This window comes from Phoca vitulina, unplaced genomic scaffold (assembly GCF_004348235.1).
Source record: "Phoca vitulina isolate PV1807 unplaced genomic scaffold, GSC_HSeal_1.0 scaffold1, whole genome shotgun sequence".
Lineage (NCBI taxonomy): Eukaryota > Metazoa > Chordata > Mammalia > Carnivora > Phocidae > Phoca > Phoca vitulina.
In genome coordinates this window covers 54565941-54580666 of record NW_022589704.1, presented here as the reverse complement: position 1 = coordinate 54580666, position 14726 = coordinate 54565941, and the positions used below count along the sequence as shown (strand labels likewise).

The following is a 14726-nucleotide window of genomic DNA, read 5'->3' as shown; positions in this document are numbered from 1 at the left end:
GGCCTAAAAAAAAAAACGTGTCCCTCTTCCCCGTATCTACCTGTGGCATTAAAAAGAAAGAGGTAGCAAACATTGTTTTATTGGTTTTCTGTCAAGGGGAGAAGCAGAATATTAGGTCTGTACCTCACTTTGAAGGATCATCACAGCGTGGTTAAAATGGTGATGCTCCAAGGTAGCGGAAGTTCCGTAGAGTTGGGCCAGGGCAGAGCCGCTCCTGAAAGACGACAGAAGGGTGAGTGACCCGGGCCCTCCACCTGCCAACGATTCTCCCACACCAGCTCTTTGGATCAAACTGCTTTTCCTGCTTTGGCAAAGGAACATAAGCATCTACATTCTCAGGAAACTGCGTAGTTCGAAGGAAATATTTCGAAAAACTTCTATGTGTTAGGCTAGAGCCTGTGGATGATACAACAATAAATGAGACCAAGTCCATGTTGCTAAGAAATTTACAGACTAGTAAGGAAGATGAGATGTGGTCATAAGGGAAAATAATGCACATAACCCAGATACCCAGATACCATAGAAAGTGTTCCAGGTCCAAGCAAAGTGCTGTGGATGATCTGAGGACAAAAGACATAATTTCTAGCTCAGGGGATCAGGGTACGCTTCATGAACTAAACCTTATGTAGCTCTGAGCGCCCAGAACAACTAACTGTCTCATACTAAATGTATTTGACGCTCCATGGGAAAGCCGTTGGGAATATTAGGCAGAGCCCATTTAACTGCTACATGTACGGCTGACAAGCTTCTACTATGGTTTCCCAGCCCACAGCCCCATTATATCTCAGGGTAGAACTCTGGTAAATTCCCTGGATTTGGAGTCAGACCCCGGCTCTTGGTAATAGCTTTGGACAATTACTTGGGTGCTTTAAGATTCAGCTTCTTTGTCTCTAAAATTATGATAATGCTACCTACCTTCTATTATTTATGAAAATAAAATAAAATATTTGAAAGTGCCTGTCATAATGCATGACATGTAGTAGACTGCAGTCTAGTAAATCAATTAAAACCCATATATATTTCCATCTGCGAAAAGAAAATGTTAATTGAGGGGTGCCTGGGTGGCTCAGTTGGTTAGGCGTCTGCCTTCGGCTCAGGTCATGATCCCAGGGTCCTGGGATCGAGCCCTGCGTCGGGCTCCCTGCTCAGCAGGAAGCCTGCTTCTCTCTCTCCCACTCCCCCTGCTTGTGTTCCCTCTCTTGCTGTGTCTCTCTGTCAAATAAATAAATAAAATCTAAAAAAAAAGAAAAGAAAAAAATGTTAATTGATACTTGAAAAAATCATTTTGAAATATCTGTAAATTTTGCTCATGTAGTACAACTTAATTCTCAACAATATCAGTTCAGCCAAGTGTTTGTTGGAAACGTCCAAGTGTGTTCATTTCCAGCTCTTGTGGATTAGGAATTAGAGCATCTTAAGAGCCAAGAGAGATCCAGAGAATCCTATAGTTTAAAGGGCAGTCCTGGGACTCTGACTAACGACCCATCCAGGTCCTTGTATTCTTTCCTGCTCATTCCAGGGAGTTTGGATATGTTAAAAGGGCAATTTAGCTTTTACTTGGAAATGCCAGAGATTGACAGCTCACAGCCTGCCCTGCTAATGAGAGGAGCAAGAACTGCATTTATGTGCAATGTGAAGGATTTTGGTCATGAGCTGCCCTCCATCCCCAGGATCTCCAGCCAGATCAGGAGACCAGGGAGCTGTGATGCTTGGAAAGACTCAGAACTCACCACATGTTGGGAGAAGCACAGGGTCCATAGGGATTATTATGAATAGAGTTGGTAAGGAGGGAACTAGATTTTAATTGGGTATGTGTTATTTCTTTAAATCTTACCTTAATCTATACCATTTAATAAGTGAAAATTTGTTAGGCTAATCTTAGTAATCAATGATTAATTAATATTTAATTTTAGTTACTATTTTCTATCAGAGCTCATTTTTATGAAAATACATTTTTCAAAGTGTACACTGTATGCCTTTGTTTTGGTTTTTGAAATTCTAGAATGTGTTATGCGCATGTCACATCCAATTGCCTGGCATGGAACAGGTGCTTAAAAAATATTAGTTGCTTGGCTAATAAGCTTACAGTGGTATGGCTAGAGATTATAGTTGGAATTGGAAAGTTGACAGTAATAAGCGTGTTAGCATATTTTGTGATAATGTCTTTAACAATGCTAGCTATCATGAGTACCTACCTATCATACACTAGGCAATATATTAACAACTTACTGTATTATTTCATCTAGTCCTGACAACAGCCACGAAAGAGGTGTTATTTTTCTCATTTGACAGATGAGGAAACCGAGGCTCAGAAGAGTTACGCAGCTTTCCCAAGATCTCACAGCTGGCAGGTACCAGTTCTGGACTGGAATACAAGCTTGTAACTTTCTTCTCATTGCATCATGAGAAAGATAACTTTCTCATTTCTGCTACTGAGTCTCCATTTTTGCCAAGCTGGTTGTCATCAGTGAAAGAAGATTTCAAAATGTAATGAGAATTCTACTTGTATAACTGCTAACCACAGGCTCAGATTCCTGTGACTTGTTTCTATTCACCAGCCATGCCCAGTTGCACCTCACTTAGTGGTGTGAATCCTGATAACAGAGCTCAGGTCACAATGCAAAATATTCTCTCTTCCTTTATCATGTTGGTTTAGCAGACCTCACAAAAGTTAAACCAGCTAGATGATCACAAATTATATTTTCTTCTTTCAGGATGAGTAGAATGTTCCCTCCCTTAACCAGGGGACAGCTTATAATGAATACTCTGGTGCCTCCTACATTGCTCCTCTCCCCCTTCCCCAGATCCATAGGGTTTCTGAGTGCTGCGTTCCGTCACAAGTCCTCTCAGGTGTTCCTGCAAATGCAGCCATGTGACTGTCCCCCATCTGAGCATCTTCAACAGCAGGCTCCCTCTTTGTTCCCTTTGTAATTCCATCTTATATTCTCCCGACTCTCACACAATACTGAGTTCATCACAAAAATATGTAGATTTTGCAACTGAAGCAGAGTAAGGCTACAAAAGTGCAGGAAGACATTGTGATTCATTCATTCATTCATTCATTCATTCATCTATCATTAATTTACCCAATAAGGATTGATGACTTTCACAAAGCCAGGCTGCAGGCATGTGGAATACAAAGCCAAATAAGACTTGGCTCTTGCCCTCAGGAAGCTCACAGTCCCCTATAATTTTGTAGGAGACATTCTCTGATTAGACTTGCACTAATAACGCTCACCTTTCTGCAAACAAGGTGCCCTCTTAGCGTTCATAGAATAGAGCGTGAGACTAAACCTACTTCAGTTTTCTAGAGTAAAACCATATAAGCAAGAATGCTTCCATTTCCATATGGATCCTTTGTTTACACTATTAGATTTGGTCTTTGTCAGTTTTTCTAAGACTGCAAAACCCCTTAGTGCTTTTTCTCTCAGGCCAAGTCTCACTGAGGATGTTTCCTGTACATGCTATGAAGCTCCTAGGGCTGCAGGAGTGAAGCCCATAGGCATTAAACTTGATGAAAGTGGCAAAAAATAAAATGTGTCTGTTAGGATATACCTTATCAAAAAGTAGTCTGCAGAATATTAGTTCTTTGAAATATTAAATGGCATGTGGAAATGAAAAAGTCCCATGGTCAAAATGCTGGGTTTAAAAAGTTAAGCTGTTTTTTTATTGTAGGTTTTCCCAATGGTATCAATATGTGAAAATACATTGTGACTTGGCAGGCGAGGAATGTAATATGCAGTATTAACCAATTTTACTTTATCATAAAACCATTTTTTAAAAGAGGCCATGTCTTTCATGTAATATATTTTGTGTAAAGGTATACTTCCAGTTTTTCATGTAAAATATGAAAAAGATACCCAAATCAATTTCATATGGAAAAAATGAACTTTAACACCAGCCTTCATCTTAATTGTCTGTAGTAAGTATACCCATCATATAAGAGCTTTGGGGCACACACAGTGTAATTACGAAAATATTACATATCCAAATGTGGAGCTATGTATAGCTCCAAATTGTGGATATCCATATTATATATCCAAATGCCAAAAGCACAGGAATATTTATACATGTGATTATTCATGATGCTCATTATTGATTAGGTCATCACAACATACTAAAGTTTTTCATTTTTGGATAGGCGACACACCAAGGAGACACTTATTAAAAAGAAACACTGAAGTGAAAATTCTTTCCCTACAGGCATTCAGCACTTTGCACAGGGAGCAGGAAAAAAAAAAAGTGCAAAAACGTGCATAAGTTTGCTAGATGTGCATAAAGAGAGATGTAATGGAAGTGTGTGGCCGTGGCTTATGGGAAAGTTTTAAAAGGAAAACTATGAAAGGTAATTAGGAAATTGAGAATTGCTGGGAGGTGGTGAGGAATGGGATTAGGCTGTCACGGCAGATTAATGTGCCCCAGGATTTCACTTCTGGGACCTGGCCGAAAGCGACAAGATGGGTTTTCATTCCCAATAAATGAGTATAAGAGATTATGCTAGAAATGAATAGAAGAAGTCTCCTAGGAGAATATACTACAAAGCTGCTTGGTACTGATATTTAATCATTGGGGGCAGCTGTAATGGAGAGGGAGATGAGTGGGAAACGCGGTCCCTGGAGAAAACAGGAGAGAGGTGTTCACAGAGTACTTGCCAAGCATGGTGGGATAAGCAGCCCTCTCTGCCTATTGATCATTCACTGCACGCGCTCCAATACTTAAAAATTTAGAATAAAATATGAAAATGCAAAGGTTCACTCATCAGAAAGGCTAAGAGAATAAATCATATTGTGCTATAACTAAAGTCACAACTTTTTATTGTAGAGGCATTTTGCATTTTATATAGTAATTTGTCCCTTGCTAAATGTCTCTTGTTTCTTTATAGCCTTATATATGAATAAAAGGTACTGTATGCTTTGCCACATAATAATTGGTGCATTTAAATCCCATTTCCAAATCACTTGAAAGGTTGGAATTATACTGTGAATACTTTAAGGGAAGGGACTCTTTGTTATACTTCTTTATTTCTCCCACAATGCCTAGCACAGAGCCTTGCACAATAAAGCACTCAATTATTGTGGAATAACAAAGGAAATAAGGATTAGATTTCTTCTTAGGGTTTTTCTAAACAATGGCACACTTACTGAATAAGTCTTATTCTAATCAATAAAAAGGTAATCCCTTCCCCATGATGTAAAAGGTCTCTTCCAGTATTCACTGTTGAAGGAAATTTTAACTGAGGTTGGGTGCAAAAGTGACTCTCTTAGGTAGAAGCAGGGTTGATGGACATCCCATGAGCTGGTAAATTGTGTACAAGTTTAATCGTCTCGAGGAAACACGTCAGACTATCTTGGAACGGGTAGATTTGATCATGTGGTATGAGGATGCCAAAAAAAAAAAAAAACAACTGAATTCTAATATCATCAACTTAATACCTATCTCATATGTTGAAAGTTGTTTAATCTTACACCAGTCACTTGAGATTGGGAACCTTAGTTTCCATTTTTGTAAAATTAAGGTGTTGAAAAAAGATATGACTACCAAGGTTTAGTTCAGTTCTATGATTTTTTATGGCTCTGTGTCTTGATTTGCTGGATGTCAAAATATATTTTAGTTTTCCAGGGCTCACATATATGGCAAGGCAGCCAATAAACTGGAAGCTCAAAGGCCCCAAATAAATATTACAAAGTCACGAAAGAGAGTATGATGCAGTGGTTAAAGAATGGCTTTCGGAATCAGATAGCCCAGTCCAAATGCCATTCTGCCACATTCTGGATGTATGAATTTGGGCAAGTTAATTACTTTCCTGAGGCTTAGGCCCTCCCTCTTAAATGGAGACAAAAAATATCTGCCCTGTAGGTATGTTGGTGAGCCCTGGAAGTAGGAAACAACACATCGTAGTTCTTCTCTTGGTCTCAGGGACTGTTAGTTGCAAAGAACAGAAATCTATTAGAAGCAGCTTCACTAAAGAGAGGTTTGATTAAAAGATAAAATGAACTCTGACAGAGCGCAATTATCACAAGTGTGGCTGGGTCTCCTGGAAAGGGAGGAGAGATGTGGAAAGCATGGATCAAGTCTGCTTTTTCTCTTTCTCTAGGGTTGTACAATCTCTTTCTGTTTCTCTCTGAATATCTACTTCTTCTCTTCTCTCTGCAGATTCCCTTTCTTGTCTCTCTTATCTACTTGATGTGGTCATCATGGCTTTCCCAGAATGGCAGCCTAGAGCTCCCAAGTCTCTGTGGATCTGCATCTTGGATCTCAACAGCTAACTGAGTCAATGTCATTCCTAGCAGATAAAATATGATTAACTGGGTTTTAATTATAGGTGTGTATTCTCAGTCCAAAATGCTGAGAGGTCAACTGGCAAGAAGGGCTGCCATTCTCAGTGTGATACACAGGCTTTCTCTGGGAGGGGACTTTGGTATCTAAGCACAAGCATTGTGCACTTGATTCTTAAAAAGAACCCACAAGGTGCTCAGTCTTGTTTCATGAATATAATTCTAATACATTTATTTCTTCTTTATGCATAAGTGGCAGAATGGTAGGGGGCTGGAGAGAGGGTGCTAAAGGAAGATACACTAATAGTGATGCCATTGACCTGAGAGAGAGAGGCATCCTAAAAAATAATGAAATGCAGACACAGGAACTCAAACATAAGGAATTGTCAGACTCTGTAATGAAAGTGTACTCAGTTTACACTTCAGCAGGCCCCAGGGACACTATTGTTTTAAGTGCAACATCAAACCTTTGTGTATAAATACTATGTTTTATAATAATCTATAAAAGATTATACTTAAGAAATCAGGAAACTTTATTGAAAAGCTATATTAAAATTGTTAAATTAGTTAAAATAAAATCTCATCCATTTATCCATTCATCATTCATTCATTCACTCATCAAACATTCCTTGTGTGTTTCTTATGCTCTTGGTACTTGTTACGCATTATAGGTACTCAAGAAGAAGGAAAGACACAGCGGTAAATCAGCAATTAAAATGTAGTGAGATGCATACTTTTGAAAAAGCAGAGGGCATTATGTGGGCACAGAAAATTGCAAAGGGGATGGTACCTCAGGGATAAAGCCCGGAGGGTGATGCTTTCAGAGGAGTTTTGGGGAAAGGAGAAGAAGGGCATTCCAGGCAAGGCAGGCGGCATACTGGGGATCAGAGAGAGGTGACTAACTGGACCCCCTCGAGCACTCCAAATAGCCCCTGTGTCTGGAACACTGATGTGCTGATGGGGGTGGGGGTGGAAGGAGTGGGCGCTGGGCCAGGAAAATGGGCAGAAGCCTGACTGAAAAGGACCTTCAGAGGCTAACGTAAGCAATTTGAACATTATCCTGAAAGTCACAGGAGGCCAGTGAATGTCTTTTAAGCAGGAGAGTGATCTAGTCAGAATATTCATGAATTATAAAGATTATTCTGGAGTGCCAGGGAGGGGGAAAACCGGAGGAGGGAAGTTGGGCTGCTTGTTGTAGCAATCCAGGACAGATGTGAAGAAGCAGCAGTTAGAGTAAGGATGCAGAGATTTAGACTTTGAAGTGTGCTAGGGAGAAGATATGGGTGCCTTGTGGATTTCTGGTGCTGCCATTCACTGGGATAGAGGAAAAGAAGAGAGTGGGGGACTCCAGTAGGAAGAGAGTTCTCAGAAGGAGGGAGTGGCAAAATGTGCCTGAGGGCAAGAAGGACCAAGAAAGAAGCTTTGGGAAAAGGGGCCATTGGTGGTCTTCCCTGGTAAGGCGGCCCTGGAAGCCATGTGGAAGGCATGGGCTGAGGAAGTGAAGACAATGAACAGACAACTCTCCAAGAAGACTGACTGGAAAGGAAGGAAGAGAAAGAGGACGGAAGCCAGAGGGAGAAGTGGGGATCGAGGTGGGCTTCTTCAAGATGGGGGAGAATCGTTCACATTAACAGGATGCTGAGCACTAGTAGGAAGGGGAAGGAGACACAAGGCAGAGAGAGGAAGATTGATGGAGTGGGGTCCCGCAGGAGGGGTCAAGGAAGGCACCCAAAGCTGAGGTGGAGGGATTAGCCTCAGACAGGAGGCAGCAGAGCCCTTTGGTTGAGATAGGAGGGAAGGATGAAAGGATGCGGCCAGACAGATAAGTTTCTACATGGCAGGGGAGGAAATTGAGGGAGTGCTCAATTGATGGCCTCAATTTTCTCGGTGAAGGAGGAGGCAAGGTGATCTGCTGAGTGGTGCGGGGGTGGTGGTAGACAGGGGCTGGTTTAGGAAGGGAGAACAGTTTGGTACATATAACTGCTAAGAGCAATGGGGGATGGAGCTGGCTGGGGACGCAGAAAGATCAGTGGGGAGTACAGAGCCGCCAGCTGAGTTGGGACAATATATATCTGGTATGTCTCAGACTCTCGCAACTGTGACATTTTCTCCCAAAGCCTTTAAAAATCTAGGTAGAGTAGCAAGAAATTGAATTGTTTGATTGACCTGGGGCTGAGTTTTTGCAGAGTAGATGTCACAGCAGGTTAAGAGGGTCAAGAAATCATAGGATATTGAGAAGAGAGAGTTGAAGTGATGGGCTATAATAGGATCCAGGATGCATAGAGAAGTGAATAAGATAAAAATTCATTTGCTCGATCAGGAGTAAATGCAAGATGCCAGGACTCCAAGGACTCAATAGGTAGATGTTCCAGGAACAAAGTGAGTGGTGCGCTGTTGACATTCAGTGGGCTGTTGATGTTCAGACTGTGGGGGCAGACCTGTTCAGGGGCTTCGAAATCAGTCACCTGACCGTTATCTTACTTCTTTGTTGAAGCCTTCCTTAACTTCTCCATCCCCAAACTTTTTGCTCCAGAGTCTGAGCTAACATATCATTTTGTTTGCAAACAGAGAGTAAAAAGAACATTGAAACTGGATCCTCAATCTAAGTTGGGAGATTGGGGTTTTGGTCTTATTTCCAGCACCCATACATTCTACGGCCTTGGCCACAGCGTGAGCCATGGAGCAACGGTTATCTTGGCCAGTCCAACTTGCTTAGGGGCAGATTATTTTGTCTGTGCACATTATGTGCTCGCACATCCCCGGTCCTGATGCAATCCTTTGTTTCCCACCTTTCTGTGGGAAGACGGATGAGAGCAGCAGAGACCCTATTCCTCACGTCGCTTTACTTCACTGCAGTTTATACAAACCCAACATTAAAGAACCTGCAAGAGATTCTATTGGGTGAAGAAAGATATTTTGCTTCATAAAATTTCTTAAGACCACTTTTATTTTAATAGTCTCAAAACCCGATTTTGAGAGTAGCAAGTCCAAGATGCTTATAATGCCATGAAGGCAAATATTCTGGGAGAAAAAAAAATAGGCCCTTTAAAATCTGAGCTTTGTTATCTGACTGAGGTCAACAGAGACAGACCAAATCAACAAGCATGACATGAAGGGCAAATTTGCAATTAAAAGAAGAATAGGGAATTATAAAGATGGATGAGCCCCATGACATGCACACCCAAGTCTGCGTGGCCTTGGCCTCAGATGCCAGATATTAATGCTTTACTCTTTAGCACTCATCACCTTTGGCTCTGAACAGAAAGGCAAATGCATTAAAATAACAACAATTAGAACACTTACTTAGCTTGGAAGGCATTGTTGGTTCCCCTGTGGTCAAGGTCATGACACAGGCATCCCACAATCACCGCTAAAATTTCCACCTCGGTCAGAATCTCTTGAAACCCTGCGGTCTGGGAAGAAGGGAAAATGGCACAGTCACTACTCGGGGCAGGGAGGATGGATCAGGTTCGTCCTCTGAGCAACAGTCTGCTCCGTTTTCATACTCACATCATTTAAGGAAATGATTAACTGCCACCCCCTTCGATGACAGTCAGTTGGGTGGTCAGTTGCAGAGCCTAAGGTCCCCACAGTGATGAATTAGCTGGCTGTCATGGTGGCCCACCCTGGCACCCCAGGACACAGTTCAGACTATTTTGTTCCCTTTTTAGAGAAGAGGCAGCACTATCCAGATACAGTGACAGTTTGGCAGCCGCCCAGAGCAAAATGTGTTTTGTAATTCTACATTGCAACGATGAGCATCTAGTGGTATGAGGAGAAAAGAGGGCTGTGAATTGAGAAGTGAATGCTATATCCATCAATGGCCACTCAAAGGAAGGCAGGCAAAAGAAAACACCTTTCCTATATACATGTATATTAAAAGAAGCAACTTAGAGGTACTCAGATTGCTACATGATAATATCCGAGAAGTTATCTTGTGACTACCTTAATTCATATTAGCTTGGAAGACAGATTAAATTTATACAGATAATAAGGCAGGGTATGTCTTGAAAGCTAGGATTTGGCAGACGATTAGGCAATGCAGATTGAGCATCAGGTGGAGTATTATTGCATGGAATCCTTTTTTTATTAGCCTATGGTAGCATGCTCGTGGAATGCATAGGCTGGATGTGAGATCTTTGGGGAGCAGCGTGATGTAATTACAGAACCAAGGTTGGTTGGTTCCTGCTGTCCTTTGGTTAGTTTAGAAGAGGAAGTGAACCTCTGGAAACACAAGTCTATGCATTTTCTTGACCCAAAGCCTTTATGTTTTCCCCTTTTTACTTAGTTAAGTCTCCCATTTCATTACTTATTAAAATCTTTATCAGAGGGCAGGAGGAGGGGGAAAGTGGAGTTCAAATTGCTTCCTTTTTCGTGTATGTTTTTTCCCCAAACCTTGGACCAATAGGTAGTATCTGTAAGACACTCCTTTAGAGCAATGAAAACTTTGTTTTTTAATTGATTACATTTTTATTGCAGAAATAACTGAATAATAAGTTTCTGTGTTGACAATTTTATTTTTAAAAATTAAGTTGGGTCCCTTGCTACATTTAGAAATACACATAATTTCACTAGCACAGCAAATGGGAATGTTAATAAATTGTCGGGGGAGGGATGAAATAGCCCCCAGCAAAGCTGTGTGTGCCCCTTCATTTTAAAATTTGGAGTTGGCTGCTCATTTTAAGTTAATTTTATTTTACTTGGAGTATTACCTGAATAGTTATAAAACAAAAATCAAATCATGGTAAGAGGTTTCGAATCAAAAACAGTAGTCTCTCATCCTTTCCCCTTCCTGACTCCCAAAGGCACTTAATCTTTCCCTAATTTGGTAGTTATTTCCTACCATATTTCTAGATAGTATGTCCATATTATTAGCACTTGGTTATTCAGCAAGTATGTATATAGTCCTCCTTCTGTGCCGACAATCCTAAGAGCTCTCCAACTGTTTCACTGACTTAAATCTCACCACCGCCCTGTGGTCCTAGGAACTACTGTTATCCCCAGGTACAGATGAAGGAATTGAGGCACAGAGAAGCTAGGTAATGTGCCCAAGGACTCACAGCTAGTACGTGGCAGAGGTGGGCAAGCTCCCAGCATCCAGGTGCCAGAGTTTACCCTTAAACACTGATGTCTTGTGACAGGTGAGAATTCTCTTCCCTTCCTCTCTTCCCTCCCCTCACACTCACAATGCAATCCAGATCCGCACTCTCTATATAAATATTCACAACTGAGCCAACTAGTATCCAAGGTTTGTTTCCTTTCTGATGTAAATGTTTTTATTTCCTGGAGTTAAGATTTCTTTGAACATCGAAGTCTTCGCATATCCTACACAGCTCTCTAAAGGTTCACAGCATTTCTTCGATGCCTTCCTGTCCCGGGGACCCCCTGCGGTAGTCTGGTCCTGCTCTTTGGTCTGGATTCTCTGTGGGCTGTCAGCTTTCCTCTCCTGAGGGTGACCTCGAGGGTCCTGCACCCCACACCTCTCTTCTTCCTCAGTTCCTCCCTCATTTTGCAGGAGCACATCTGCCAGTGGCTTCATGAGAAAGGGTGTTAACTTTTCAACACTGGGGAGTGCAATAACTTTTGAGGCTTTGCATGATTGAAAATGTCTTTATTTCTCTATTCAGTTGTTAGCTTCCCCTACAATTCTAGCTTGCAACATTTCCACTCAGAATTTTGAAAGACTGCTCTATTGTTTTCTAACTTCTGAAGCTGTTTTTGAGAAGTATATCCAATTCTCATTCCTAACAAATCAGATGTTATTTGATTTTCTCTCTCTTAGAATCCTCTCTCTATCCCTGGGTTTTGGCAATTTCACAAAGATATGCTTTGGTTTGGGATTTTTTTCCCCCATCGTTTTGCTTGGTGAGGCTTTTCAACCTGCAGGCTCATTTTCTTCAGTACAATGTTTTTGTAATCTTATATTTTAAAAAATAATTTCCTTTTCACTATTTTTTGGGTCCTATTTGAATGGAACTCCAGTTGGTTGGACATTGGACTTCCTGTTTTGATCTCTTTATATTCTTGTCTCTTCTTTCCCATTGCTCATATTGACTTTTCCCTCTGAATGTCCAGGAGTAATAATTTATAAGCATTTTCTTATCTGTTGCTCCTTTTCTCATAGCATGCTATTCTCTCATGGATGCATTTTCATCTCATCTTTTTGAAGATAATAATTATAATTCCTCTAAAATTCTCTTCTGCTCCTTGATTGCCTGTGTCCTCTGAAACTCTTTTTCTCTGTATTTGCTGGTTTCCCTCAAATGCCTGATATCCTTGAGCGTCTACTCATATAAGAGTAAAGCATTATAATGTTCACCACACACCAGCTCATGGGGGTGGTATCTGTAGATTGCTGGGCCTTACCACCAGGTGAGCAGAAGGCCAGCTGGTCTTTTGTTGGACATCCCTAAATGTCGGTATCTAAGCTCATTTTCTCTGGACTTGCCAATCTTTTGCTTGGAAATGGTGTAAACGTGGGTGTTGGCATTTCGAGAAAAGAGAACTCTATCTCCTCATCTTTGAGAATGTAGACTTTCACTTAATTCTCTCATTTTTAGGGTGTACCTCACCCTAACTTTTCTTTTGCTGGTGTCCCCAAGTCAGTTTAGTTTCTCCAGCAAATATCCTGGTTTCCTGCATAGGTGAGGGGAAGAGTAGCCCTCTGACTACATGGAGAAGGGGTGGAGACTTGGGGACTCAGAGTTTTCAGCACCTCCTCACTCCACTTCACCCCATTTTTTAAATTATCTGATGCCTCCGGTTCCTGAGCCTTGATAGATTCTGGGGAGATGTTTCTCACGTGTACCACTTCCTCTATCCCCTCACCTTGAAGGCACTTGGGTTAGATCTTCCTTTTCTCTGCTAAGCTATGAGCCATCCTCTCTCCATTTTCTGCCTTCATATATTATGGTTCCATAATATATGGGATGTGTATCCATTTCTTGTTCTCCTTGCTTTTTGGGGGTGATTTTGAAAGGAAGGAGTATAAAAGTTTTTATCTGTCATCTCTGTCATCTTGAAACTTTGTTGGGTTTGGATCTTGCTAATAATAAGTAAATCCTGAAAGCCTATCAAATAGGAAATAATTATCCAGAATACTGTGGAAATCAGTGCTATAATAAGCAACAGAACTGCACTAAAATTTACAGAGGTTCTACCTGTGAAAATATTATTGATTAGAATGAGCTGATGAATTAGAATAGTAAGAATAGGGATAATGTTAAAGTAAGGTAATTAGACTAGAAATTTAATTAGAAGTTGGAAGCAAATGCTTCTAATATACACAAGATCAGAATCCTGAGTCATTTTTAAGCTATCAGTTATCACCCATTATATAATATGATGGAATATATTTTACTAGAATGTTCTATGCAGCCCGTCTCCTCCCCCTGCCTCCCTCGCCCCTTCTTGGGAATCCACATGTAGGTCTTAAACTATTTAGATCATGGATACTTTTGAGAATTTGATAAAAATCATGCTCCCTCTTCCCAGAAATTATTCTATAAGTTTATGGTGTTCAAAGACCATGGAGCCCACCTCTAGATCCTCAGAATAAAGAGTCCCTGAAGTCCAGCCCACTCACAGTCACAAACATATTTACCTCTCTCAACCGTGATACCTGAATTACTGAAGCAGTACCTGTCTCTTGACTGTGATTTAAAACTGCCTGGTAAATGGTTTCTGAGAATCATCAGGCTTGAAAAGTGTCCAGCTGCCAGTAAGTGTCCGTTTGCCCCCCCCCCCCACATCCATCTTCCTTCGTGCCCTCTCCATTCAGACCTCCACTTACCCACGTTGAGGAGAAAAAGTCAACTGCCTGCTGAGGACAATATACTTTCAAAAGAGAACACAGTGGCCATGGAAAGTATATTTTAATGTATTTATCCCATGCCTGACTCTATTTTATTCTTTTATTTTCAAATATAATTATATCTTTTCTGTTCTTGACCCAATAATTATGGGTTTTATTGACCTTTACATTAATCTATTTTTTCACCTGTATTCCCTCACAGTCCATATAAAAAATGTAAAGCAGTGAATACCATATATATAAGCAAAGAGATAGTCAAGGCATATGGACCCAGTTCTCACATCACCCTTTCCAGAAAAGCCTGTGACTACCCTCTGAGCAGGCTTCCAATGATCATCCTTTCTTGGGCTAAAACATATGTTGGGATAATCCTATTCCCAGCTACCAGAGCATATAATCACCGGAATCCAAAAAACCCAGACAATTAGATTGATTCACAGGGTACCCTAGGCTACCCAATAATTTCCTATCATCCGGTCAACATAAGATTTAAACCAGCTAGGATATACTACCATTTCTAAGCTGACCCAATGTAATAGTAGTGAATGGATGAAATCATGGGCAGAGAAAAATGACTGTTGCTTTGTGGCTCTGTAGAATCCAAAAAGGTCTAAAAAACAAGAGCCATAATATCATCA

At 40.9% G+C, this 14726-nt stretch overlaps 1 protein-coding gene across 1 annotated transcript in view; it reads right to left on the bottom strand.

Moving 5' to 3' along the window:
- Positions 1–14726, bottom strand: part of PDE11A (phosphodiesterase 11A) — a 382098-nt gene that overhangs the window by 64953 nt on the left and 302419 nt on the right. Inside the window, exons 13-14 of the mRNA XM_032407415.1 lie at positions 9579–9688; positions 124–214 (exon numbers count right to left, since the gene is read on the bottom strand). Coding sequence (XP_032263306.1) covers positions 124–214; positions 9579–9688 — 201 coding nt within the window. The remainder of the gene's footprint in view (positions 1–123; positions 215–9578; positions 9689–14726) is intronic.